The sequence below is a fragment of the Trichophyton rubrum genome (assembly GCF_000151425.1).
Source record: "Trichophyton rubrum CBS 118892 genomic scaffold supercont2.10, whole genome shotgun sequence".
NCBI classification, from domain to species: domain Eukaryota; kingdom Fungi; phylum Ascomycota; class Eurotiomycetes; order Onygenales; family Arthrodermataceae; genus Trichophyton; species Trichophyton rubrum.
This window is the reverse complement of record NW_003456419.1, coordinates 38,649-61,394: the sequence shown is the minus strand read 5'-3', so window position 1 is coordinate 61,394 and position 22,746 is coordinate 38,649. Positions and strand designations below refer to the sequence as shown.

Genomic DNA, 22,746 nt, shown 5'->3' with positions numbered 1-22,746 from the left:
TGCCGATGTTGATAAGATATTAAATATTGGTCAAATACAGATGAAACTGTTCTTGTCCAAACATCCATTGACAACGCCTCTATTCAGGGCTGGGCTCCTCTTAGAGATGATTCCTCTGGATCCTTACTTCTCCCTTCCAATGGCCATCAGCAGGTAATATTGTTGTATATCCAGTGCTCTGAACTCTTTTATCATATGCATCCCGTCTCTCTCGTCGGAATGCAGCCAATTCAACTACCACATCGACCATTCGTACCGGAGGCAAAGCCGCTGCCGAACTCGAAGTAGAACGTGTTTCGTCTTCATCAAAAAAACTAAAGTCATTCGCGGCAGCCGCCCATAGATTTTCAGAGTCTAGATCTCCAGTGCTTGATTTGAAGGTGTCTGGTTGGTAGTAACCTGTAAGGACCCAAGCGGACGAAGATTCTGGCTTTTCAAACTTTTTACCTGGTGATATCTCCAAGATGATAGCTCCCAGGGCAAAGAGTTCCTTTGCATGTTGCTTTACGGCTTTCGCACGGTACTGGCCTGGAGGAAGGGAGTAATTGGACTCAGCATGCAGTGAGGCGAGGAGAGCCTCGTCTGCACAGGCAGATATGAATTGTGTTATGGAGCAAATAATTGGAGAAGGTGAAGGAACAAATGCCGGGACATCTGTTAGAACCAGAGTTCGGATATGCGCGATGTTGGACGGATGGAGATATATGGGTTCATCCATGTTGGTCTTGTAGATGGCAGGCCGCTTTTCTAGAAGCCTTTGAATCATTAATGACTCCTTTCCATCTGTGAGTCCATCCTTGGGTAAAGCCTTATTAACAATATTATCTCTTTTAAGGATAGAATGGTGTATTCTGAGATAAGTCAGGTTCCGGGCAATTGGACTTTTCAGGACTGGTATGAGCTTCTCCATTCCAGGGTTGATAGCTCCAGCATCCAGCACATTCAACCTCCTTGTATGCAAAATGTCTATTAGACCACTCACGGAAGAGCTGCCGTACACAGGGGCGAGATATGTTCAGCACTCTTCTAAATCGCGTCAAGGCGACTTTTCATGCGTTCAGTTTCAGTGAATGTCAACGGTCTGTCTCTTGCGAGAGCGGGTGATGGATGGTACGGGTATGCCCACCGTAGACAGCGTCGTCTCTGGCCCCGAAGTGCGAGGCCGGCGCACCCCATAAGACTGGAGAGAAGATGCAATGCCATGCTCGAGAGACGAGAGAGGCAGAGCATAGATCTGCTGCAGAGAGGACGAAGGGCGCAATTATCGGCCATGCGTCTCGCGTGGTGGCGGATTCGTATGACGGCGGAAAGACGTCTGCCATGGTGAATCCGGTGAGAGGCAGAGTTTCAGCTGTGGCATCTCAGCTAGTACTATGGTGAGTACGAGTGTTACCGCTTTATTCTGGGCTGTATATATCGATTATTGACCGCAGGGTCGTAGGTATAATCATTAATAATACTGGTGTTGTTCACAAGCTATAGTTATAGATGTTGGTTATCTCGTATTTGACCCTCTACATGGTTAACTAGGTAGTGACATCACTCACACTGGGAGAACTATCGGATAACCGCCGCGTGAATGGGCAAGGGAGGTGTCTATGAGAGTGCGTTAAGAGTGATATTAAGCCACTTTTATATTGACTGAATTAGTTATCATAGTGCGCATCCGGGTTGTTACCGGGTAACTTAATATACAAACCGCCATCACCATCCTTGGGCTACATGCAATTGATCATCCAATGCATGTGTGAATGCGAGAGGAGAGACGCTCTGCAGGGAGCATGGGTGTATATACATATTTATATACGGCCATGATGCCCAAGAAAATACCCGAGAACCCTTCACGTTCAGCATACCTGTCGATATCAAGTCATACCCGCTATCAGCCATGCATATCAACGGGGCTTCAGGCAGTGAACAAGCAAGCTCAGGCGGTCATAATAACAATCAGAGTGAACGTTCCAAGTGCCGGCATATCTTTCTCTTCAGCGTCTCAAGGACTCTGTCAAATGTGTTTTGTCGTTTGCTCTCGGCTCAGCCGGGCTGGGTTCAATCAGACTACCATCTCCAAGAGGGCTTCTTCCACGCTCGAGATAAATTCGACTGGGCCCCTTTGGACGAGATAAGCGATGAACTGCGCCAGAAGTACATAGAGTTAACCCACAAGGGGGTGGGGATACTTCAGAAGGCGAGAGAGGATGCTATTAAGGAGGTACATATGTTGATCTACTTGAAGTCAAAAGTCGACGGACGGACGAGCTATGATACTAATGATCAGCAACAGGATAAACACCTCCTTGTGAAGAATCATTCTTTTTTCGCGGTTGAGCCATCTGCCTTGTTGGATGAAGCACAGCGAGGCAAAGAAGTCCCCCCTCTGACGATCGTTCCTAGACCTGTAGCATCCGAAGCAGAGAGCGGCATATCAGCTACTCCAGCACGAACGAAGACGAACCTGACCTTCTTCCCTGACGAGTACCTTTTACTATGGCAACCGGTGTTTATGATTCGCCATCCCGCGCTTATTGTTGAATCATGGTACAGGGCCGAAACAAGAGTGGTTCCCATCAACGTCAAAGACAAAGTCTGGTCGTATTTGACGTTCTGGTATTCTCGCAGCCTATACGACTGGTACGTGACTAGGGCTACTGAATCTGACGGCACCAAGACAGCGGCGGAAGTTAAGAGTGCGTCCTCTCCCTGGCCTATTGTCGTCGATGCGGATGATGTTCTCAGTGGAGAGTGCCTGGCGAAGCTCTGCAGTGCCTGTGGTATGAGTGCGGAACATATCAAGTTTGAATGGGAGGAACTGCCCCTTGAAGCACAGGACGTTTCGAAAAGACATATGAGTTACATGTGTGACTTGTGGACGTCGACGGGCCTCAACCAGTCCAAGTCTTCAAAGGGATTGGATATGGAGGTTCGATATGGGAAGTGGAAAGAGGAGTTTGGGGGTAGTGTTGCAGAGGGCTTGTATGAGCATGTCCAGAAGCTGATGCCGGATTATGAGTATTTGAAGAGAAGAAAAATATAGCCAAGAGACATACAATGTAGACGGCAGGCAAGACGAATGGATAGATGTCAAAAGTCGTGAATAGTATCCCCAGCTAACCTATGAAGTATTTTAGATACCAATGCCCAAGTAACCCAGTGAGATGATTAGCCCGCAAGTAAACAACATGATAAGAAGCAACTTGACAAATAAAAAGGGGGGTCAGGAAAAGACGACGAAATAGAAAGGAAAAAGAATACGCAGAACGACCCAGATTTCGTGCCCCCATCATGTTATTAACCCATAATTCCAAGCAGCATGAGAAAGAAAAGAGAAGCAGAAGAAGAACGCGAAGAGACGAGGCAAGGTAAAAGACAGCCGTAGAGTGAACCTATAACGCTGAGCTACCCATGCTAACGGAGAAGGCGGAAACGGAACGGACGGGATTTATTCATTCAAAGGATTAATTGGAGTAGGTATGTCCAAGGCGGTTATCGGGGTTCCTGGTATTTTCATATAATTTCTTGTTGTCGGAAGAGTCATGGCAAACGTGTTTTCACGGTTTGAGAAGAGGTGGTAGTGGGCGTCTTACATGACATACAGAAGATTGGTATCTAGGGGAACCAGCCAGTGTTAGGTCGAGGGAGGGTTAAAAGAGAAAAAAAAAAAGGGGGGGGGGGGGACGCAAATAAGCAAGTAACGCAAAAGCAAGACTGAGAAGAAAGGGGGAATAGAACAACTTGAAGAGTGGGCGAGTCTACTGACCAAGAGGGTGACTGCAGCTCAACTGCGGTTTCTGAGAGTACTTGGAAGCGAGCTCATCGCGGATGCTGTTGAGCAGCTGGACGTAGCTCTGCTGGGGGTTCTTTTTGAGGGCGGTGATAAAGGCCCAGGACATGGCGCCTGTGGCTTGACCGTCGATGGTAGCGTCTGCGCTGGTCTGCACGTCCTTGCTGCCTGACCACATGATGACGTCTGCGGGACTGGTACGGGTCTGGCGGGCCTTCTTGAAGCTCTCGTCGCCGCGGGTGGCCTTCTTGAAGAGGTCGACGGCGCCACTCATCATGCCGCCCATATCGCCGCGAGCATAGGCAGATACGACGCCCAGCAAGCCCTGGCCGGCTTCCTTGGCGAGATTGGGCTCCTTGAGCACTCCTTGCGTCGAGTAGATGAATGGGAGGTCGAGGGCGGAGCCAGAGTGGCAGGAGTCGAAGATGGCGGTCAAACGAACGCCAGGAACGAGAGGCTGTACCATGATACGGTGCATCTCGTCGTCGACGATGTGGCCGGCGGATCTGAAGTCTACGGGGTAAATGACCTCGTCGTTGCCGTCCTCTTCATCTCCGTCCAAGTCTGCCGTCTGACCACCGTGGCCTGTATACATATATGATCAGAAAAACACAGTTGTTATATTAAGGGCATTGTGTTAGTGTTAGCTGCTTTATATAGGCAGACGTACCTGAATAGTGGAAGAAGAGAGAGTCATTAGCTCTGGCGTCCTTGACAAGCCAATGCATCGCACGCAAGATATTGGCTTTTGTGGGCTGGCTCATGGGGTTCTGTTGGTCGTCTGTGAGGATGACCATGTCCTGTCTGGCGTAGCCATAGCTCTGGTTTAGGTAGTTGGACATGTTCTTGACGTCGTTGATGCATCCTCGCAGCTGTCCGCGCTGGTTGAAGTAGTTGATTCCGATCAGCAGAGCCTTGCGCTTGCCAGTGCAGTTGGAGTACTGGAAGTTGTATCCCTGGGGGGCTCCGTGGCCGAAGGAGACGGGGTTGTTGGGCGGCGGCGGCGGGCCCCCATGGCCCTGGTTATACGTATTCTGGTAGTCTAGCAATCACCGTTAGCTCGACTGCAGGCCGTTTGCAACCAAATCTCAGAGAGAGAGAGAGAGAGAGAGAGAGAGAAGCCTTACTAGGACGTCCGTTTTGCACCTGTCCGCTGTTGGGGGGCGGTCCATGGCCGTAGCCATGCTGCTGCTGCTGCCCGTGGTCCTGCAGAGAGTCCGACCGTCAGCAAAACCACCTCCTTCACCCTGTTTATTTCCTTGATCCCGAGGGATCCTTTTAGGCCCTGCGTTCCTCGCACTGTCGGCACCGTGTGAGACCTACTTGGTATCTGTACTGCGGCTGGGGGGACGGCGGTGCCTGGCCGTAACCGCCTGGCGGGGGAGCCTGAAGTTGCGGCTGCGGCGAGTGCGAGGGCTGCCCGTACGGCGGCTGCTGGTACGGCTGCTGTCCGTAGCCGTGTTGCCTATTCTCGTCAGTGTCCCTCGTCTCTCGCTGTCTGTCTGTCTGTCTGAATGGGCATGCTCACTGGTACTGCTGTGGTGGTGGTGCCCCGTATCCTCCCTGGTTGTAGCCGTGCTGCTGCGGCGGTGGCTGGCCGTAGCCCTGCTGGGGGCCGCCCGGGTACGCTCCTGGATAGTACGACATGCTCGACGGTGAGGAAGACGCTGGAGCTGGCGAAGATGAGGGCGAAAGGAGCGAAGACGACACTTGGGGGGGATTTCTGGCGAGGGCTGGAGGGAAAAAAGTGCGAGACGCCGGTGGAGGGGCGCAGCAGGGGGTTGTCCGGCTAACTCACGGGCTAAAGCGGGCTCGAGCGACTATTTAACGATTGGGGACTTCGGGGCTCGCAGACGCTCCGGCGGACAGACAGTCACTGGGATGGACGGACGGAGGCAGCAACGGTGATGATGCTCTGCTCGCGAGGACTGGCGACGGCGAGGACGAGTGAAGGGGGAAAAAGCAAAGATGATGAAAATTTCTCCTGCGCAGCCAAATTTTACGAGGATCAGAAATCTACGTGACGGGGACGGCTCTACATGGGACAGGACGCCGGACAGCTTGCTTCTTCGTCGTCTTCTTCTTCTTCTTTGGCTCAGCTTCTGTCCGGCGATTACTTATCATCGCATGGGGATGTTGCTCCCTGTCCTTCCGCTGCTTCTCCAGACGCGCATATCAGCCACAGCCAGCGCCCTTGCCGGCCGGAGGATGGGCTGATGAGTGCATGGAAGAGGCTGTCCTGTCCGTCGTAAGTTGATGCAGAGCAACTCGAGCTGTGTCACGGAGAGTTGTTGTGCGTTGACTTTGTTGATAGATATTAAAATCCTATGCTGTCTTCTATTATTGGTAGCAAAGAAAGTCCAGGCGTTTTTTCTTCCTTTTTTAATTTTTTTATTTTTTTATTTTTGAATCTCCTCATCTGTGCCATGCAGTAATGCAAGAATGCATGCAGCTCGTCATCTTCTGCTTCTTGTGCTTGTTGCTTCTTCTTTTCTTTTCTTCATCGACGGGGCATTCCGCGGCCCCGGCCTCCTCGTAGCACTCGCTGGGCGGCCCCTTGCGGTAGGGCCTGGGGGGGCCCCTGTGGCTGGGCAGACTCTTCGTTTTCTATCAGACGTCAGCAGAGTAGGACTTAGCATATAAATGTAGACCACTGTAGATGTAACCAGGTGGCCGGGGGCAACGGGGAAAGACGTACTGATGGTTTCGTCGACAGAGAGAATGAGACAGGCAGCCTCGACGGCAGACTGGATCGCATTGACCTTGACCAGACTCGGCTCCCAGACAAAGGCCTTCATGTTGTCTCGCACGCCCTCTCGGTCAAAGTCGACGCCGGCCCAGATGTTGCCCTTCTTGTGCTCGACTCTCAGTTGGTTGAGAATGTCCGTGGCATCGAAGCCGGCGTTGTCGCACAGCTGTCGGGGGATCACCTCCAGGGCCTTTGCAAACGCCTTGACAACGGCCTGCTGCTTGTGTGGGACGTTCACGTCGGCATACCGGTGGATGTAGCCGGACAGGTCCATCTCGGTTGCACCGCCGCCGGCCACGACGTTGGTGTTCCGTAGCGCCCGCTTGACGATCATGATGGCGTCGTGCAGGCTGCGTTCGGCTTCGGCAATGAACTGCTCTGCTCCACCGCGCAGGATCAGAGTGCATGTTTTGGCTCCAGGGCACTCGGAGAAGATATTGAAGCGCTCGCCGCCAATCTGGCGCTCCTCGAAGCTGCCGCATTCGCCCAGGTGGTGCTCCTGGATGTCGCTGCAGGTAGACTGTGTCGAGGCACCAGTGGCCTTGTTCACTCGCTCCATGTCATCAGACGACACTCGCCCGGCACAGAATATGTCTCTGTCCGCAAAGTATCTAACTTCGTTAGTACCGGGGCCGTTCATTAGGACAGAGGGGAGGGGGGGGGAGGCAAAAAAAAAAAAAAAAAGACATACTGTGTTGCAAGGTCACCGATAGGGAGCTTGCTAAGGACGACCTTGGCTCCGGTCTTGTAGAGAGCCTCGAGCTTGTTGAAGATGATCTGCCACTCCGCATCGACGATGGCCTGGTACTCCGATACCTGCTCGACCCTGACCTCTGCATTGTCCTTCTCGCTCTTCAGCTCCAGCTCAACGTTCAGGCAGACAATCTTTGGGTTCTTGAACGACTTGGGCTGCTGCTCAAACCCGGCATACGAAAACGTCTTCTTGAACGCAACCCCGTTGATGAACTGCGAGTCTTGCAGCGCTCCTCCGGTAATCTTCTTGACCCCAATCAGCTTCTCGTTCAACTCGTCCTGATCCAGCGACAGGACGGCATCAACAACCACTGCATCACAATCGGTTAGCTCAGTCACTGCCTTCATGAACCTTTCCCCATCATCATGTCCACCAAAAAAAAAAAAAAAAAAAAAAAAAAAAAAAAAAATTAAAAAAAAAAAAAAAAAAAAAATAAAAAAATAAAATAAAATAAAATAAAATAAAAATAAAAATAAAAAAGATAACGCACTCTTTGTGAAAAAGTCCGAATTCCGCTTGATCAGCTTGCTGTTCATCGCTGTGCCCGCCAGTCGCCGCAGAGTCTCGATCTTCTTCGCCTCTCCGCCAGCAGCATCCTTCATATCAATTGCAATCTCCTTGATCCGGTTGATGCACATGGCACTCGCCTTCCTCAACCCCTTTATAATCGTCTGAGCACTTACGTCCTGCTCCACTAGGTCGCGCACTTCTCGTAGGATTTCGCCTGCCAGCACAACTACAGAGGTGGTTCCATCACCTACTTCTGCGTCCTGGGATCGTGCAATGTCGGTCAGGATGCGGGCTGCGGGGTGGACAATATCGAGCAGCTATTACGGGCATCAGTCAGCACGAAGCCCTCGTAGGCGTCTTATTCCTAAACAGCTAGAACTAAACAGCTAGAACCTCTCCTTACCTTCATTACCGTCGCTCCATCGTTTGTGATTGTCTGCTTGCCGTTGGTGTCTACCAGTAATAGGTCCCCGCCATAGGGGCCTAGCGTGCTCTTGATAGTGTTCTGTACCGCAACGCAGGCATTGATATTCGAGAGAATCTGTCCCTTGCCCTGCGAGGCATCCGTCCCTGCATATCAAACACCCATCGTAAGCTTAGAACAGTCACATTCGTGCTGGAGCAAACATGTGGTAGTAGAGGGCAGAGGCATAGAAAAACTGACCCTCCTTCAGAACGATGATTGTGGGTGTTTGGCCCGCGAACGCCATTGCAGCGGTTCAAATTCAAGACAAATAGAATAAGCAAAGGACGTATTCTGCGTAATAGATAGCTTGGGGGAAAATGTCTCTCCTTTCCCGTTGTCTCTCTCCGTTTAATTGCAGAAGGTGGCTGTAGTGGTGTTCAGCGGTTTAGTATTTTGATAGCTTTTCGCTGTGTCTCTTTTTTTGCTTTTTCCCCCGTCATGCTGTGTCAGCAACTTCAGCCGCCAAACATCTTTGCCCCTTTTTTTATCTTACAGCATAGAAATATTGAAAAAGCTACGATGAATGAAAGGAAAGGTGTGTATATGTATATATATTTTTGAATGTAGTCTATCCGTCTAAGGTGCTCGTAAACGCCATCACACATCCAACAGCGGCTGTACATATTATGCCGTTCATCAGTCCTATGGAATGATTTGCTTGCTCAGTTCTCAAAGTGATTTTGGTCGTCTCTTCCTCCAAAGGCAACGGTAAGCAGGTCCGCCTGGAACTGCGCATCATTCTGTAGCCGCGTTGCCTCTGCGAGCCTCATGGACTGGTCTCGCATGCCCATGCCAACGCCGACGTCAACATCAACGTCAACTCCTACTCCGGCACCGACGCCTACATCTACGCCTACGCCGGCGTGCGACGCCATCAGATCGTCATCTTCAACTACCTGATAGCTACCTGTGTGAACATGATGGTGGTGTTCGTGGTGGTGGTGATCATGGTCATGATGCTGCATAGGAGAATGATCAAAGTCGTGGGTCAAGGCGTGATGAGGGTCGTGTGCACCGTCTGTTTCATACGGACTCACTCCCACACCAACATTGACGCCATTATGGTGCTGAAATGGAGGAAGATGATGGTGTATGTCATCCATTATCTGAGGATCGAGCGGTATATCGGCGTAGTCCGCCATTTGCCCGGCGTGAATAAGAGGAGTAGTGTGAGAGTGGGTGTTGTGAGGATGTGGGTGGGGTGTAGGACTGAAGGTTTCCTCCTTGGAATACTGGTGAACCGCTGCGGATACGCTTGTGAGTTGTTGGTCAGGCTGGGTTGGAGTAAAGGCGTTAGAAGGGGGTATATCAAAAGTGTTAGGCCGAGGAGTTGGCGATGGCTTCTCCCGTTTGAATGGCAAGTTATTGGTTTCTGAATTGCCGTTGGTATGGGAGCTAGGTTGGATGCCGTTAGCACCATTTATAGGTGCTTTGGGGCCTTCCTTGCATTGTGGGCAGTTCTTGATGGCCATACTAACAGTCTCCTTGATCCGGACCCAATGATATTTTAACGCAATAGTAGCCGTTGTCTTGTTGATACCACCATGCTGCTGCTGGTGTATCTTACGAGCTATCTCATACTGCTGCTGCGGATCGGAGACAACCTCCTTATCCTTCAGCATCAGCTTCTCTGGCTCACCCTTCTCGCCACCTACAAGCTTGTAGTGGGTAGCTGCACTGCGTAGACGACTCTTCTCAGCCCTATCTGCGCCACTCGGGTACTTGGAGTGTTTCAAGTAATATCTGATCTTGTCGAATCTTTCTTCAGAGACAAAATCTTCTCCCTCTGGACCGAGATCTCGACCGTATATGATTGCATCAATAAGCTGGCCTGGGTATGAGCGTAGATTGCCACAGCCTGGTATTCTGCCTACTCGCTTGAAGCCTAACGCGTCCCATATTCGACAGGAGGCTACGTTAGTTTCGTAAACTAGATTGAACACGGCATATGTGTATCCCTAAGTAAACAAACAAAGTAACGAGGAGCAAAGCAAAAGGTTAGTAACGTTATATCACCGTCAAAGCTTAACATATATCTTTCTTGAAACATTGCCGAGCTCAATGCTCACCATCTGTGGTGCCCATTCTAGGTAGCATTCCCCCATCAGCCGGCCCACACCGCGGTTTCTGGAGGCATCCGTCACCAGGAAGGCACCGTTACATATATGACTACTTCTTCCGGGGTAATTTGGCTTAATATTAAAGCTGCCCAGACATATCTTCCCCCAGTCGGCGCCAATAGCTTCTAAAGACTGTACATGGCCAACGATTGGCACGTCTCCAAGCAGCATGACCGCCGTGAAATGGGAGAACCAGTCTGTGCCAAACTCCTCCAGGCTCAGTGGGTTGATGAAGGGGTACGTGTCGCCCTTCTCGATCTCTTTGTTCAGCTGGTCGCACAGGTATGCCAGCAGTGAACGGGGGACCTCCTGTGCCGACGAGAAGGGGATCAGCGTCGCCGCTGTCACCCGGTCTCGCAGCGTTACCTGTCTCGGCAAGATTGCGGGAGGCAGCTGGGGGCTGCCGTTGCTGCCGCTTCTGCTGGCACACGGACCACTAGCGGCTGTCACCGAGGTGGCTGCATGGTCATGGAACGCTCCCGCGGAAGTCCCGGGCGAGGTGCGGTATACCGGGCCCCCTACCGGATCGTCGCCAGCGGGCCCAACACCGACAGCAGGCATGCTTCAACCCCTCACACTACTATCCTTTTCCCCCTTTGCCGAGTCGGATATATAGATCCTTGTCCAGTCCTCTTTCTTTCGCCCCTGGCCCGAACGACGCCTGTACCTGTCACGAGACCATCAGCCTTCCATAATCAGCCCCAACTGGCTCAGCCTTTTTATGTTCCAAAAAAATTCTGCATCCAAACAGGAGAAAAGGACCAAACTCGAAAATCTCTTCCACCGACAGGCAGCATATCGTGGCGGCAGACTCGCAGGCCCTGTCTGCTGCCCGCGACAGAACAGGCCTCCCTAACTGTGGAATTGGCGGTGCAAGGGGTCCTTTACCTGGGGCTGGGGGGGGGGGGGGGGGGGGGGGTACGCACTCTCAAGAACGGCTTCGTACTTTGCAGAACGCGGGGAGCTTTTTGCAGCAGGAGCGAAAAGGCGGAAAAAAGAGCGCGAGGACGATTCCTTCCATGCTTGGCGCCGCAGCGGGTTATAGTAGTTCCGGATGAGTAAGCAGCGGCTTACCTAAAGCCCGTAAGGTGGACCGGCAGGCTTGGCTCATGCCCTTGTCCGTCGCAGTTTCTCGCGCTGGAGGGCCTTGATGCCGGTTCGATCAGTCGCGATGGTTGCGTTGATAATGCGGTCAAAGGCGGCGTCGCTCTCGTTGCCGTCGTCGCTGTCGCTCTCCTCGTTGCAGGTGTCTTTCGCGGCTGTCGGACCCGCTGGCGACGGTACTACTGCAGGTCCAGTCCCCTTTGCGTCTGGCTCGCGGTCAGGGGAAGAAGCAGTTCCAGCAAACGGTTTGGACAGGAGTATCTTTCGCCGGATCTCTGCCATCTCTTCCTCATCGTCGTCTTCCTCCTCGGATTCCGGGAATAGATTGTCTCTCTGTAGAGCATTCCGTGGGATTCCGTCTTCGTCCTCGTCATCACCATCGCCTTCTTCCTCCCCCTCCTCGTTTTCTTCGTCTTCAGAATCCGAAAGGAAGGCCTGCCTGTTTGTATTCCCCGTAGTCCACATATCGTCTGACCCTTTCCCTTCTCGGTTCTCCGCGTATTCCTTCTCGATCTTCGCCAACCAATTCTTCTCGGCGGCCTTGATGTCTGCTTCTGTCTCACAAGCTGCATACCGCTTAAACAGCTGCGAGTTGATCTCTAGAAACGGCTGGCCGTAACGGAAGTGCTGTAACACCTCTTCAGCCCAGTCCTCGTGCCCACATATCATGAAAGTCGCAGCTAGTGCTTCAACGCAGTTCAATCGCCATGGCTTGCCATAGTTTACCGTGTTTGCTGCCACAAGGTAAGGCACTGTATCCCAAGAGTATATTAGCATTGAATCCAGGCCGCCGCCACACGGGATATCACGCACGCAATCTCTCTGTCTTTCCGCCAATTTTTGACCAAGGTACTTCGCTCACTCGTACCCATGAACACTCCACCACCGCAGCACCATATCGCTCGAGCAACGGCTTGTCAGCAGGGGAAAGGGTCTGCTTTGCATTCGGCCTATATTTCATCCCTTTTTATCAGCTGTGCTCCGTCATGATGTACAGTCTTGAATAGTTACATACGATATTACCACCCCCGGGAATTTATGTCCTATACCCAGATCGCGCATATATCCAAGCTGCATCAATCGTTTGCCAGAACATTTCTTCGGGTCACAGTGTCCCAGGTCCCAGCAGGCAGCTTGAAAGGGTGCGCGAGGTCGTTTTCCGTGCTCATCTACTCCGTCTTTGATCACTGGCCGTCGGTAGTCACCCCGCTTGCTCTTGCGGGACATCGTGTCCTTCTTATGTCGAACCATCCTGAATTAATGGCGGTAGTCTATCAGTAGAGGGCGCTGTCTTCCACCTTCTGGAAGTCCTTTTATCTCAGAGCAAGTGCTCTCTGTGAAACCAGTCTAACAAAATTTATCTGCTTCATCAACTTTCTATGTCAATTTTGAGGATGGTTATAGAGCTTTAAGCCTCCCAGCGAAATTTACCTATCACGTGAACCTCTGCTGATTAACGCTCTAGAGCGAGAGCTAACGTTTAACCAAATAATATACTCAGCAAAGCAAAGCATTAGAACTTGGGCTGTATTACGCCCGTCTCTACCCTGTTTTCCATATTTTCCTTCGCCGGATACCGGAGATGAACATGTCCTGATGAATGCGGCCCCAAACAACCAGTTACGTCATGCCGGACTTGACTAGGGCTTAGGGCTTGGGCTTTTGAGCCTCCCGACTTTCCTTCAGTTGACCTTCATTGGATGCAAATGCTATCCTCGGGCTTCCCCAACTCGTACGAGGTTCTATTCTCTGTTTTATGGCCCTTATTTCTCAAATTCATTCACCGGTGCTTTATCAGAATTAAAAGCACTGGCTAAATACTAGGTAGTTTTATACGCTTAGCACAGCACCCCCCCCACCCGGATCTACATGATTCCTCTTCTACGTGACAGTTTGCTGGAGGACGCATGTTGCAACGCTTATCACAGGACAAACAAACCCTTGTTTACTATAGACACTTCCTGGACGACTGAGCCTATAGCATAGGGTGATCCCCGCAAAGGTAACTATAAGATCGCCAATGACTCCGGTTGCTTGAGGCAAATGAGTAGAGGCCACTGCCTTTCACTTTGCCTACAGCCTTGCATCAATAAAGTACTGATAGTACCAACGACTCTGATTTAGGTATGTGAGTATCTATAACTGTCATGCATCTCCGGTTAATACTACGAATTCGCCTGGATCATGGCCGGAATACAATTATTACTCCCCAGCAAGCTCAGCACACTAGATGAGTCTGCATGCTGGGGGGTAATAAACAGGTTTTTAGGTGTACTTCAATGGTCAACGTGAAGTCTCTCAAATTGATATACAGGGCTAAAATGTTCTACAACTAGCATGTGAGCTCAAACAGGGTTAATCACCGAGGTTGGATTATCCACAACAGCATTAATGCATGCATGTCGATCTAGCCATCGCTGCATACAACTATCCTGGCTGCTTTCTCGAAACGGTTGAAGAATGACTATGCATCATCTCTGAGCAGGTATTCCGTAGTATCCCTGGGACTCTCGTTGCGAATTTGAGACACACAATATCAAAGTAAATATTGGACAAGGAACTTCAAAGGTAAAATGGAATGTTGGCTTAAGCGCACATCTCTCTATCCCTTGGATATGCCGAAGAGACAAACTTTGCAAGGTTCAAAACGTAGCTGAGGACCCTCTGGGTGAAATACAGCCTGAACCTAGGAAGGCTAGTAAATATCGATACTCTCGTTAATGGCTAGCACAGCTAAAGGTCCATTCACGACCTAGGCAATCGCCTATAAAAGCCAGTACTTAGTTATATGATACTAGGAAATATGGCCTAGAAGGCATTGTGAAGGTTATTCTTGTCAGGAGAACTACACATATATTAGATATTTTAAATTGTATCGATGAACTCACTCCCGCAATCTTAAGACTGTTGAAAATCACTCTCGGTCATACTACTCTCCTGACGAGACTATAACCATAGGCATCTATTATGTCTACTCAACTAGATAATCCTCCGGGAGGAAATATAGAGTGGTTATTCAAGCCGCATCGCTACTCTGGGCAAAGGAATTTGATGGCATAACTCGTTACGGTCGCTGGCTAATGGCACCAGATCCTGATTCTCTTTATAACGTTACAAATCCCGGCACATACAGAAATTGCATAGAAAGGGGTAACGGTTCAGACAATAGAGGTTTATATACTGCGGGTTGCCAATATTTATTTATCTACCCTGATGGCTCGTCGAAAGTCATCACCTAGCGGACAGCTAGTTACCTTATCAAACAGGAGAAGAAAACCAATATCCAAGTGTTCTAATTAACCTATATCAGTATTAACAAATTGTCGCTCTAAGGACTCACGGGGATGCGTTCTCGAGAGCTGCCGACAGATTATACATAATCGAGGGATGTTATGCTCGAATCACGCCGCGGCAAGAAGCGCGCATCGGCTAAGTTGCGTTGGTTGACGAAGGTAGGTAGTTAGTAAGCTTGCAGGGGCTGAAGCCAGCCAATCAGCTGCCAAGAAACCAGACGCGACTTCTTGCTGCTTCCATCGGCTTGACAATCTTGCAAGTTCGCGAGAGAATTGGAAGGAGAATACGGAACAAGTTCCAGGCTGGTGCACGTACATCTGGGACACTCGGCCGTCCGCTGATATTTATCTGCATATCCCCCATAGATCCCAGCCACACAGTGCATATCGGCTGGTTCTTGGTCTTTACAGGCGGCCAATTCCAAGGAATCAATGTGGACGAGCCTCTCTCGAGAGCGTGTTTAGCTTAGGGCCGGAGTCGCACTGGTGACGTTAACTATGTCAATCTTTCTGCCCTGTGTTCGAATTTTGATCTCCAGGGCGTACGTAAAACCTGTGGAATATCATAGTACAGGCCTCTTATACTGTCGATCATGCTCCATTACCAATACTGATATACAAAGCACGAAGCTGATCATCGCATGAAATGGGAAGGTTAGCCTGCAGTAGGCAACGGGGGTAAAAGGGTAGAAAGAGACGAAAGATTATCATCCAGTTTTGTTCTCGTCTTTCATTTCTTTTCTTGTTCGGAAACTAACGAGCTCTGACTCTGCGGGTGTCCCATCGTGTAACAGAGCCGCGCGACTCATTGAAGCGGTGGAGGACAGAGATGTAGCCTGGTTGGCTCATTTTTCCTACAAAGTTGGAGAGTTGCAAATAGCGGGTAGTATATACTCCAGGCACAGAGCTCAGATATAATAAATGGGCTCTCACGTTCAACACGTCGTCATGGTCGCATGACGGATACCCTGAGGATTGACATCCATGGCGCATCGAAAAGTGATTCCCCTGCTTTTTTCTGGTGGCCGACTGCATATATAATTGAATGCCAGCGCCCCTCTGTGCTCCGGATGTTTTGTCGCTCATCAACGGATAGCAATGACAGCACGCCAATTCTTTCACACCATGGCATCCATGATTAAAACTCTTCTATTTGCATTGGCCCTTTTCGCCTCAATTGTGTCCTCATCTCTTCTCAGCGCTCCCAGATTTCCTAAGAGATGCATATCTGAACCTCCTACGGAGCTTCCTGGAATCAAGTTTATCCCTTATCGAAGGAATCCTATGAGTCCTATCCGCTATGTCCAGTGTTTTTCTGTCGGCAGTTCCTGCAAGTTTGACTCCGACTGCCCTAAGCCTTCTGAGGATCACTGCATCGCTCTTGCAAAGACCGAAAGACGTGTTGTTCCTGCCTCGTCGATATGCATAAATGGACTCTGCCGTGTGAAGGATGCCCTGTGGAATGACTCTTGTGATTGTCACACAGGATGTAGCAAGCGCCATGATTTGGCTTGCGTGGAGGGCAAGTGTACCCCAAGCAAATGTACTCCTTGTGGGGAGACGCCGCAGCTCATCAAATGCTGCCCCCCGGGAGTGATGGGGCACGACGGTACATGTGTCTGCAAGGCTTCAATGGCCGACTTTTGATCGGAGCATTACCGGTCTAGCAAAAATATCTTACACTCTTCGACGGGTTCTGGCAAGGGAGGCCAGGCATGAGAAGGCTGATATGGGGTCGAACCGAGCGAGTGAGAGAGTGAGTAAGGCACTGAATATCTTTGCCGGCAGTCATGGTAAATAAATATTTAACTGTTGCCGCCAGGGACCGGGTTTATGTTATGATACCATGGCGTTGGTTTCTTTTTGCGATCTATATTCTCTCTCCGTTGAACATCCTGGCGATGCATCGGATTGAAGAAACGCGTAAGGATTTATATTGCGATTTTCTTATCTTCGGTCATGTATCGTACGACCCTATTGATACCATATGTGTTTAATACTAATGTACTCCGTAGTTGGTACTCAGCAGAGTTGAATGCATGCACACGACAGTATATGTCTCTCGGCGATGAGACGTACTAAAAAGAGAGAAAAGAACGAATTCTCGATGACTAGTGCAACAAAACAGCCGTAGAATAACTAAATGTGACATCTCCAGGCAGTCGCCATTATATCTGATAAATGGGCAGCCATTCATTCCATGTATGATAACATATATTATAACACAACAACACATCGATACATCAAATAAAACGGATAGGATTACATCTACACCTTTCCTGCCATGTATCGTCAGTTTATCGTATGAGCTAGTGTATTTTTGAGTTAACGTAGTAGAATAATGCGAGACTCAAAGGTGGGCGGGACGACCTTATGTAGTTCATCTCCTGAACAGCAACCGGAGCACCCTGGTGATTTCTGCATTCCACTTATATAACAATACCGTCCAGGGCACTAAACATGATTATTTTGCCAGGATGTAAGCGTAACACGAAGCTACAATGCTGATACTTGATGGATATATGTCTAGTTATTGATCCTAGAAGAGCCGGAACGTGTTACAGACATGATGACAAAACCGGTGGTGAATCATTAGGGAGCTAACTAGTTAACTGATCTGAGAGGCATCGGGATCAGAAAAACATCTTTGTTCCTTTGTCAACTATAACTAAGTCCTTAGCTTGAGATTTTTTTGTTATATCGATATATCACACTCTTTACTCAACACCTCTCTCAACTGACACCTTGAGCAAAGCTTATTCCAAGATCAATCAGAGCCTCATCCCCTAGCCCTTTCTTCTTCATGCCTTAAGCTTTGTTGAGACGCCCAACACTCCATCGAACGGTTCGATTGAGGACCCGCGGGGCCAGCGTACCACGGAATCTCCTGATACATCCCGCAGTGGCCACCAAGACTTGGTATTACCTGACACCATGTTGCTAACCACGGTTTGCTGGGTATCAGTAACCACGGATTAAAAGTAGCTATCTCTAGTGAATGACATAACGATGACGAGCAGTTGCGGCGGTGAGGTTGGTAGGGCGGCCGGGGGCAAAGTGGGAGGCGAGGTTGGGTCGAACGGGCAGCCCCCAGCCTGAGCAGCAGGAGCGACCTGGCAGAATAGCAAAGAAGCTACGACGGCGGCGAGCCGACAGTATCCATGGCCATCTTTCGCATGTTTAGACAGCTTGAACCTGCTCCTTTGAACGGAACACTTAGCTCGTCCTGTTGGAGTTACTCGACAGGACGGGCAGGGAGCGGGTTGACATGGAACCAGCCATCGCAGGCACATATGGCTCTGACAGCCTGAATGGAGCACTCCTAGAGGGTATCAGAGCCTTGGTCAGTTATTCCGACCAGCACTGGGATATACACAAGCAACCATTCGTAGATTTGATCTTCCTTGGCTGTCGGTGGGTAGTAATCATCGCCAGCCTCGATAGGGCTGCCCTTTTACCATGACATCGAACTTTTACTTAAGCGCTGGCTTTTGTTCTATAAACGTTTAGTTCATTATCAGTGTATTTACAAGTAGAAATGCATACCGAAATAGACGGAGAAAGTAGTCCTGACCATAAAGGTGAAGAGCGTGATGGTTCATAGCCTCGACATGGCCCAAATACGGGTTTAACGGGAACAAAGCATTTACCCTCAGCCTACTGACGTATTTATTAGAAGTAGATATGATTGAAAGTAGGATATATATATATATATATACCTTGAATGAAAGAATACTCAACAATCACATCAAGTTTCCATAGTCCATTATTGCTAGGGACGGGACATTTTTATATGTTGCTCTGAGGAGATTCGCCCACTAGAATCAACAAGATGTAAAATGATGCATGAACAATAATTGCTCTAGAGAGATAGCATTGACCGCAATGGAGGTGCGTCTGCCTGTTCCACTTCTCCCAGCCAGGAGATAAGATACCTCAGCTAGACAGGCAGCTTCCACCGGGGCCGCCAGAGCGAATTGAAAATAATACTGAAATTAATATTGAATATTGAACTGCATGTGAGGCGTTCAACTGCCAGCGTTGCTGCTTTTATAGCAAACTCGCTGCAACCTGCTGACTAAGCACTAACTAATTTGGCCGATGATGAAGACGATTTTGGCGGTGATGAGGACGATTGAGGATGATGCTGACGACCTGCGAGAAGAGAGAGACAGCCGGTAGAAGAGTGTATACAAATGCAGGCAGGGAGGCAGTAGTTCTCCGTATCTGCGTCTGCTTTGCCCGGACAGGCCGCTCTAAGGAGCCTGCCGAAACGCTGCGGCCAAGCCTGACTAGTTATTTTCACTCAGTTAGGCAGTTGACAAAGCCAACCTCGACTTGGTGATAGCTTCACGCAGATATCTAACCAGGAAGAGAGAACCGGCTTCTGGCCTCAGCTCTAATGTGACTTTCTGCCCTCTCGATACTCGACCTTCTCTACCGTGCCTTTTAAAAGAAACCGACAACCTGGAGGCGACATCAGCTCGGATGGCGGCCAGGGACCGCTTCAGCGCCTACCTGGAGCCACCCGCACAGTCGACGCTGCAGCGGTATATCCGTACGTTCTCTCCCTCGTGCCAGTGCAACCCAGATGTCTTTGCTGCTTCCTGTCCAAGAGTGAAGATGGCTGCTGACCGAGTGACTTGGACCAGATAATGCATGCGATCCCCAGAACTACGAACCGAACCTGGCCCTCAACCTGGAGGTGGTGGATTTGATCAATACAAAGAGGGGAAACGCGTGAGTGCAGTAGTCCAGCGGTTTGCGCTGGATTTACTTCTCTATTTTCAATGGGATGAAGTCCTAATAAGATGCCAATGGTAAAGGCCTCGCGAAGCAGCAATGACCATAGTCCAGTTGATAAACTCCCGGAATGCGAATGTTGCGATGCTAGCCCTCGCTGTATGCTCCCTACCGCTGCTCGCCCTTTCCCCCTTGATATCTCAGGAGGTACACGAGGCTGACTGCTTGGCCGCTCCGCTGTCCTTTATACTGTCCAGTTGCTCGATATATGCGTCAAAAACTGCGGATACCCGTTTCATCTCCAGATCAGCACAAAGGAGTTCTTGAACGAACTAGTTCGAAGATTTCCCGAACGACCACCTATTCGACCGTCGAGAGCGCAACAGAGGATCCTCGAGTCGATTGAAGAATGGAGACAGACGATATGTCAGACCTCAAGATACAAGGATGACCTCGGATTCATCCGTGACATGCACCGCCTTCTCCTCTACAAGGGTTATGTGTTTCCTGAAATCCGCCGTGAAGATGCTGCCGTTCTGAACCCGAGTGATGTATGTTGGCCCTCCTTCAGTGCTTCGTACCTTTAGCTCAACAGCCAATGCTGGTACTAATGATACACGCCATATAGAATCTCCAATCTGCTGAGGAAATGGAGGAGGAAGAGAAGATCGCTCAGTCGGCAAAACTGCAAGAGCTGATACGGAGGGGGAACCCGGATGATCTTCGAGAAGCCAACAGACTGATGAAAATAATGGCAGGCTATGATACTCGGCACCGGACGGACTATCGAGCAAAGGCGGCTGAAGAGGTCTCCAGGGTTCAGGAGAAGGCTAAGCTTCTTGAAGAGATGCTGGAGAATTTTAAGCCTGGAGACAAGTTATCAGAAGGAGACGTTTATGAGGTGCGTGCTGGCTGTCATCAGGAAGAGGGATGCGACAGATACTTACCTGACTTACATAGGAACTGGCAAGCGCTCTTCAAAATGCACACCCTAAAATACAAAAGATGTGCGAGGATGAGTCTGAAGACAACGAGGCCGTATCGAAACTATTAGAAATAAATGATAGTATACACCGAACGGTGCAAAGATATAAGCTGATTAAGGCTGGAGATGTAACTGCGGCATCCAACATACCTAGGGGTACTCTGGGGACGAGTACGGGCGTTAAAAAGAATGCTGCCAACGAACTATCTTTGATTGATTTTGGAGGCGAGGAAGAACAGGTATCGGCTGCTTCCAACGGTAGTACGGCTGTTAAGCCGCCTGCTGCTTCCGCCCTTGAGGGTGACTTACTGGGCCTTTCCTTCCAAGACGAACCCCAGGGCCAGGGAAGTGTTGCACTTTCTCTAGGACCAGCTGAAGGTGAGTAATAACTTCCATATTTCCGTCCACTCTCACAGTACTGCTACTTACCACTGAAGAAGGCGCTTCATCGGTTTCGCTTCCAAAGTCGCCATCAATGCCTTCTACTTCAACGCCTACGCCTAAACCATCTGACCCGTTTGCCGCCATTACCTCGGGAGGGTCAAGGACATCATCACCGTTCAATAAATTACAGAGCTCGGCTTCTTCAAACGCCGCACCTTCGTCATTACTAGATTTAGGTCAGCTAGCATCTGGACCACCAGCCCCAACCCTACATGCACCATATTCGCCTCAACAATCCTGCCAATCCAAACAAGTGACGCCAGCCCAGACCTCTGACGCAGATGATGAATGGACCTTCTCGTCTGCTCTTCCAGAAGAAACTTTACCCTCACAGAATACCATTGAAGTTCTCAACACCAACATAGGAATAAAAATGCAAGTGAAACGCTTTCCTGGTGAGAACAAAATACATGGCCTTGTGTCATTCTCTAACAATACCCCTCACGCTATTTCAGAACTACATTTCCAAATCGCTATTGAAAAGGTAAAAGAAGCCATTTCCCTCTTTCCGTTTCCATGCTTGGCTTTAATTTTATTTATAATTTTTCAACAACTCATGGCCCTAGACGTATTTGAATGACTATCAGCTAACGTCATGTTTCCTCTCGTTTAAACTTTTGCAGTCTTATTCCCTACAGCTCCGGCCTCAGTCCGGCAGAGATATTGCGCCATATCAGAAGATTGGAGTTCAGCAGCAACTCCAAATGGATGGAGTCCAGCCAGGCAAGGGGAACACGGTCAGGCTTCGGTATAAAGTGTCCTTCAAGGTTGGACAGGAATTAAATGAGAGTGATGGGTTGGTGCCATCGTTAGGTATCTCGTAGAAAAAATCGGGCTATGGAGGTGGGCTACTTTTCTGCAGAATATATACCGTCTTATTATTGACTTTGCTTTACAACTGTTATCTTCACCATTTGTATATATCGGGTCCACGGAAATCGCCGAGGGCCCTTTACTAGGGCTATATAGTTGCACAGCTACGATTTAACGCGATTCCTGTCTTTTTGCCCAGCTACTTTCCTCGGGTGAGAGTGTTTTGTGAATATATTCATGACGCTCCTCTGGACGTATTTTTGTTGATATATGGCCATACGTCTCAACTCTGGATAGTGGTTGACAGGAACCAGTCTTTTAACTTGTTGGGGTAAACACACTGCACTGCCCTTCCCCCCGACTTTTGAACTGGCAGCTTAAAAAGAAAATCTAGCGGACGTTAGTTAGTTACCCAATCTGAAACCACATGAGAAAGAACGAGCGAAGCTTGATGTTTGTACGTAGCCTGTAACACATGGAGCGTTTCAAGGAGCGCGTCTAGTCTCCACTTAACTAAGTTAAATCGTCACACGCGCCAGTGACTAACAAACTAAGCAACAAACTACCCGACACTAACTGATTTAGCCGCTCGTCACCGCGATAGAGTTCGGCTACTTCGACGACGTCATGCCATGTCGCTCCCTTCTGCGCTCCTTCCTATAACGATACCATAGCATGCATCCATGATGCGCATAGAGCTTGCTCTAAATATACCAACACAGTACCATGGATCAAGTGCCTGGATACTTGGCTAATACCACGCTACGGCTACAGTACAGCGCTTGCAGTCCCGCGGCCCCTGAAATCTGGTAATTCTCACCAGCAACGGTGGTATTGGCGACTCAGTGCTAGATGACACCTTGGTTCATTATCCTATCTAAACCACGCAAAACAAACATCGTGGTAGAGCTCTGGTATACCACATACCTTTGGTCATGTTGGAGGCTTTGTGGTGGAAGCCCTGACGCAAAAGGGGCTAGGCCC

General features: G+C 49.6%; 9 protein-coding genes across 13 annotated transcripts; 2 read left to right on the top strand and 7 right to left on the bottom strand.

Moving 5' to 3' along the window:
* Nucleotides 1-100: 100 nt before the first annotated feature.
* TERG_07379 (uncharacterized protein) lies at nucleotides 101-1,155 on the bottom strand (the record flags this gene model as incomplete). Its single annotated transcript, XM_047748765.1, has 1 exon — nucleotides 101-1,155. The coding sequence occupies exon 1, from the start codon at nucleotides 908-910 to the stop codon at nucleotides 101-103; it is 810 nt and encodes a 269-aa protein (XP_047604753.1). The 5' UTR covers nucleotides 911-1,155.
* A 107-nt stretch (nucleotides 1,156-1,262) lies between these two features.
* Nucleotides 1,263-3,034, top strand: TERG_07378 (uncharacterized protein; the record flags this gene model as incomplete). The annotated part of the gene is made up of 1 exon (XM_003231711.2): nucleotides 1,263-3,034. The coding sequence occupies exon 1, from the start codon at nucleotides 1,889-1,891 to the stop codon at nucleotides 3,032-3,034; it is 1,146 nt and encodes a 381-aa protein (XP_003231759.1). The 5' UTR covers nucleotides 1,263-1,888.
* TERG_07377 (metacaspase-1) lies at nucleotides 2,899-5,626 on the bottom strand. 2 transcript variants are annotated; one of them, XM_003231710.2, is made up of 6 exons: nucleotides 5,310-5,626; nucleotides 5,105-5,246; nucleotides 4,909-4,987; nucleotides 4,452-4,823; nucleotides 3,758-4,366; nucleotides 2,899-3,606 (listed from the first exon to the last, which is right to left on the bottom strand). In XM_003231710.2, the coding sequence occupies exons 1-6, from the start codon at nucleotides 5,426-5,428 to the stop codon at nucleotides 3,581-3,583; spliced, it is 1,347 nt and encodes a 448-aa protein (XP_003231758.1). In that variant the 5' UTR covers nucleotides 5,429-5,626; the 3' UTR covers nucleotides 2,899-3,580. The 2 variants fall into 2 exon arrangements, with proteins under 2 accessions (XP_003231758.1, XP_047607226.1); XM_047750382.1 differs by lacking the exon at nucleotides 2,899-3,606 and having other exon boundaries at nucleotides 3,675-4,366.
* Nucleotides 5,627-6,281: 655 nt separating this feature from the next.
* On the bottom strand, nucleotides 6,282-8,741 carry TERG_07376 (T-complex protein 1, eta subunit; the record flags this gene model as incomplete). 4 transcript variants are annotated; one of them, XM_003231709.2, is made up of 6 exons in its annotated part: nucleotides 8,459-8,632; nucleotides 8,198-8,364; nucleotides 7,775-8,111; nucleotides 7,222-7,594; nucleotides 6,480-7,141; nucleotides 6,282-6,388 (listed from the first exon to the last, which is right to left on the bottom strand). In XM_003231709.2, exons 1-6 carry the CDS (start codon nucleotides 8,502-8,504, stop codon nucleotides 6,282-6,284), a joined length of 1,692 nt encoding a protein of 563 aa, XP_003231757.1. In that variant the 5' UTR covers nucleotides 8,505-8,632. The 4 variants fall into 4 exon arrangements, with proteins under 4 accessions (XP_003231757.1, XP_047607223.1, XP_047607224.1 ...); XM_047750379.1 differs by having other exon boundaries at nucleotides 8,198-8,741; XM_047750380.1 differs by having other exon boundaries at nucleotides 7,775-8,364; nucleotides 8,459-8,641.
* Nucleotides 8,742-8,791: 50 nt separating this feature from the next.
* Nucleotides 8,792-10,941, bottom strand: TERG_07375 (uncharacterized protein; the record flags this gene model as incomplete). Its single annotated transcript, XM_003231708.2, has 2 exons — nucleotides 8,792-10,218; nucleotides 10,330-10,941. 2 exons carry the CDS (start codon nucleotides 10,939-10,941, stop codon nucleotides 8,923-8,925), a joined length of 1,908 nt encoding a protein of 635 aa, XP_003231756.1. The 3' UTR covers nucleotides 8,792-8,922.
* A 546-nt stretch (nucleotides 10,942-11,487) lies between these two features.
* Nucleotides 11,488-13,330, bottom strand: TERG_07374 (uncharacterized protein; the record flags this gene model as incomplete). The annotated part of the gene is made up of 3 exons (XM_003231707.2): nucleotides 12,500-13,330; nucleotides 12,298-12,434; nucleotides 11,488-12,236 (listed from the first exon to the last, which is right to left on the bottom strand). Exons 1-3 carry the CDS (start codon nucleotides 12,733-12,735, stop codon nucleotides 11,488-11,490), a joined length of 1,122 nt encoding a protein of 373 aa, XP_003231755.1. The 5' UTR covers nucleotides 12,736-13,330.
* Nucleotides 13,331-15,530: 2,200 nt separating this feature from the next.
* TERG_12542 (uncharacterized protein) lies at nucleotides 15,531-15,863 on the bottom strand (the record flags this gene model as incomplete). The annotated part of the gene is made up of 1 exon (XM_047751489.1): nucleotides 15,531-15,863. The coding sequence occupies one exon, from the start codon at nucleotides 15,861-15,863 to the stop codon at nucleotides 15,531-15,533; it is 333 nt and encodes a 110-aa protein (XP_047607222.1).
* Nucleotides 15,864-15,962: 99 nt separating this feature from the next.
* On the bottom strand, nucleotides 15,963-16,280 carry TERG_12541 (uncharacterized protein; the record flags this gene model as incomplete). Its single annotated transcript, XM_047751488.1, has 1 exon — nucleotides 15,963-16,280. One exon carries the CDS (start codon nucleotides 16,278-16,280, stop codon nucleotides 15,963-15,965), a length of 318 nt encoding a protein of 105 aa, XP_047607221.1.
* A 2,507-nt stretch (nucleotides 16,281-18,787) lies between these two features.
* TERG_07371 (uncharacterized protein) lies at nucleotides 18,788-21,773 on the top strand (the record flags this gene model as incomplete). Its single annotated transcript, XM_047748764.1, has 8 exons — nucleotides 18,788-19,335; nucleotides 19,430-19,517; nucleotides 19,604-19,679; nucleotides 19,778-20,071; nucleotides 20,149-20,421; nucleotides 20,481-20,883; nucleotides 20,946-21,433; nucleotides 21,573-21,773. Exons 1-8 carry the CDS (start codon nucleotides 19,266-19,268, stop codon nucleotides 21,771-21,773), a joined length of 1,893 nt encoding a protein of 630 aa, XP_047604752.1. The 5' UTR covers nucleotides 18,788-19,265.
* Between the last annotated feature and the right edge of the window lie 973 nt (nucleotides 21,774-22,746).

Coding starts and splice junctions, on each gene's coding strand:
- TERG_07377 (XM_003231710.2), bottom strand. CDS start 5,428: ATGTCGTACTATCCAGGAGCGTACCCGGGCGGCCCCCAGCAGGGCTAC. Junction 4,367..4,451: donor TCTCTTCTTCCACTATTCAG/GTACGTCTGCCT, acceptor ATATGTATACAG/GCCACGGTGGTCAGACGGCA. Junction 3,607..3,757: donor GAGCTGCAGTCACCCTCTTG/GTCAGTAGACTC, acceptor TGGTTCCCCTAG/ATACCAATCTTCTGTATGTC.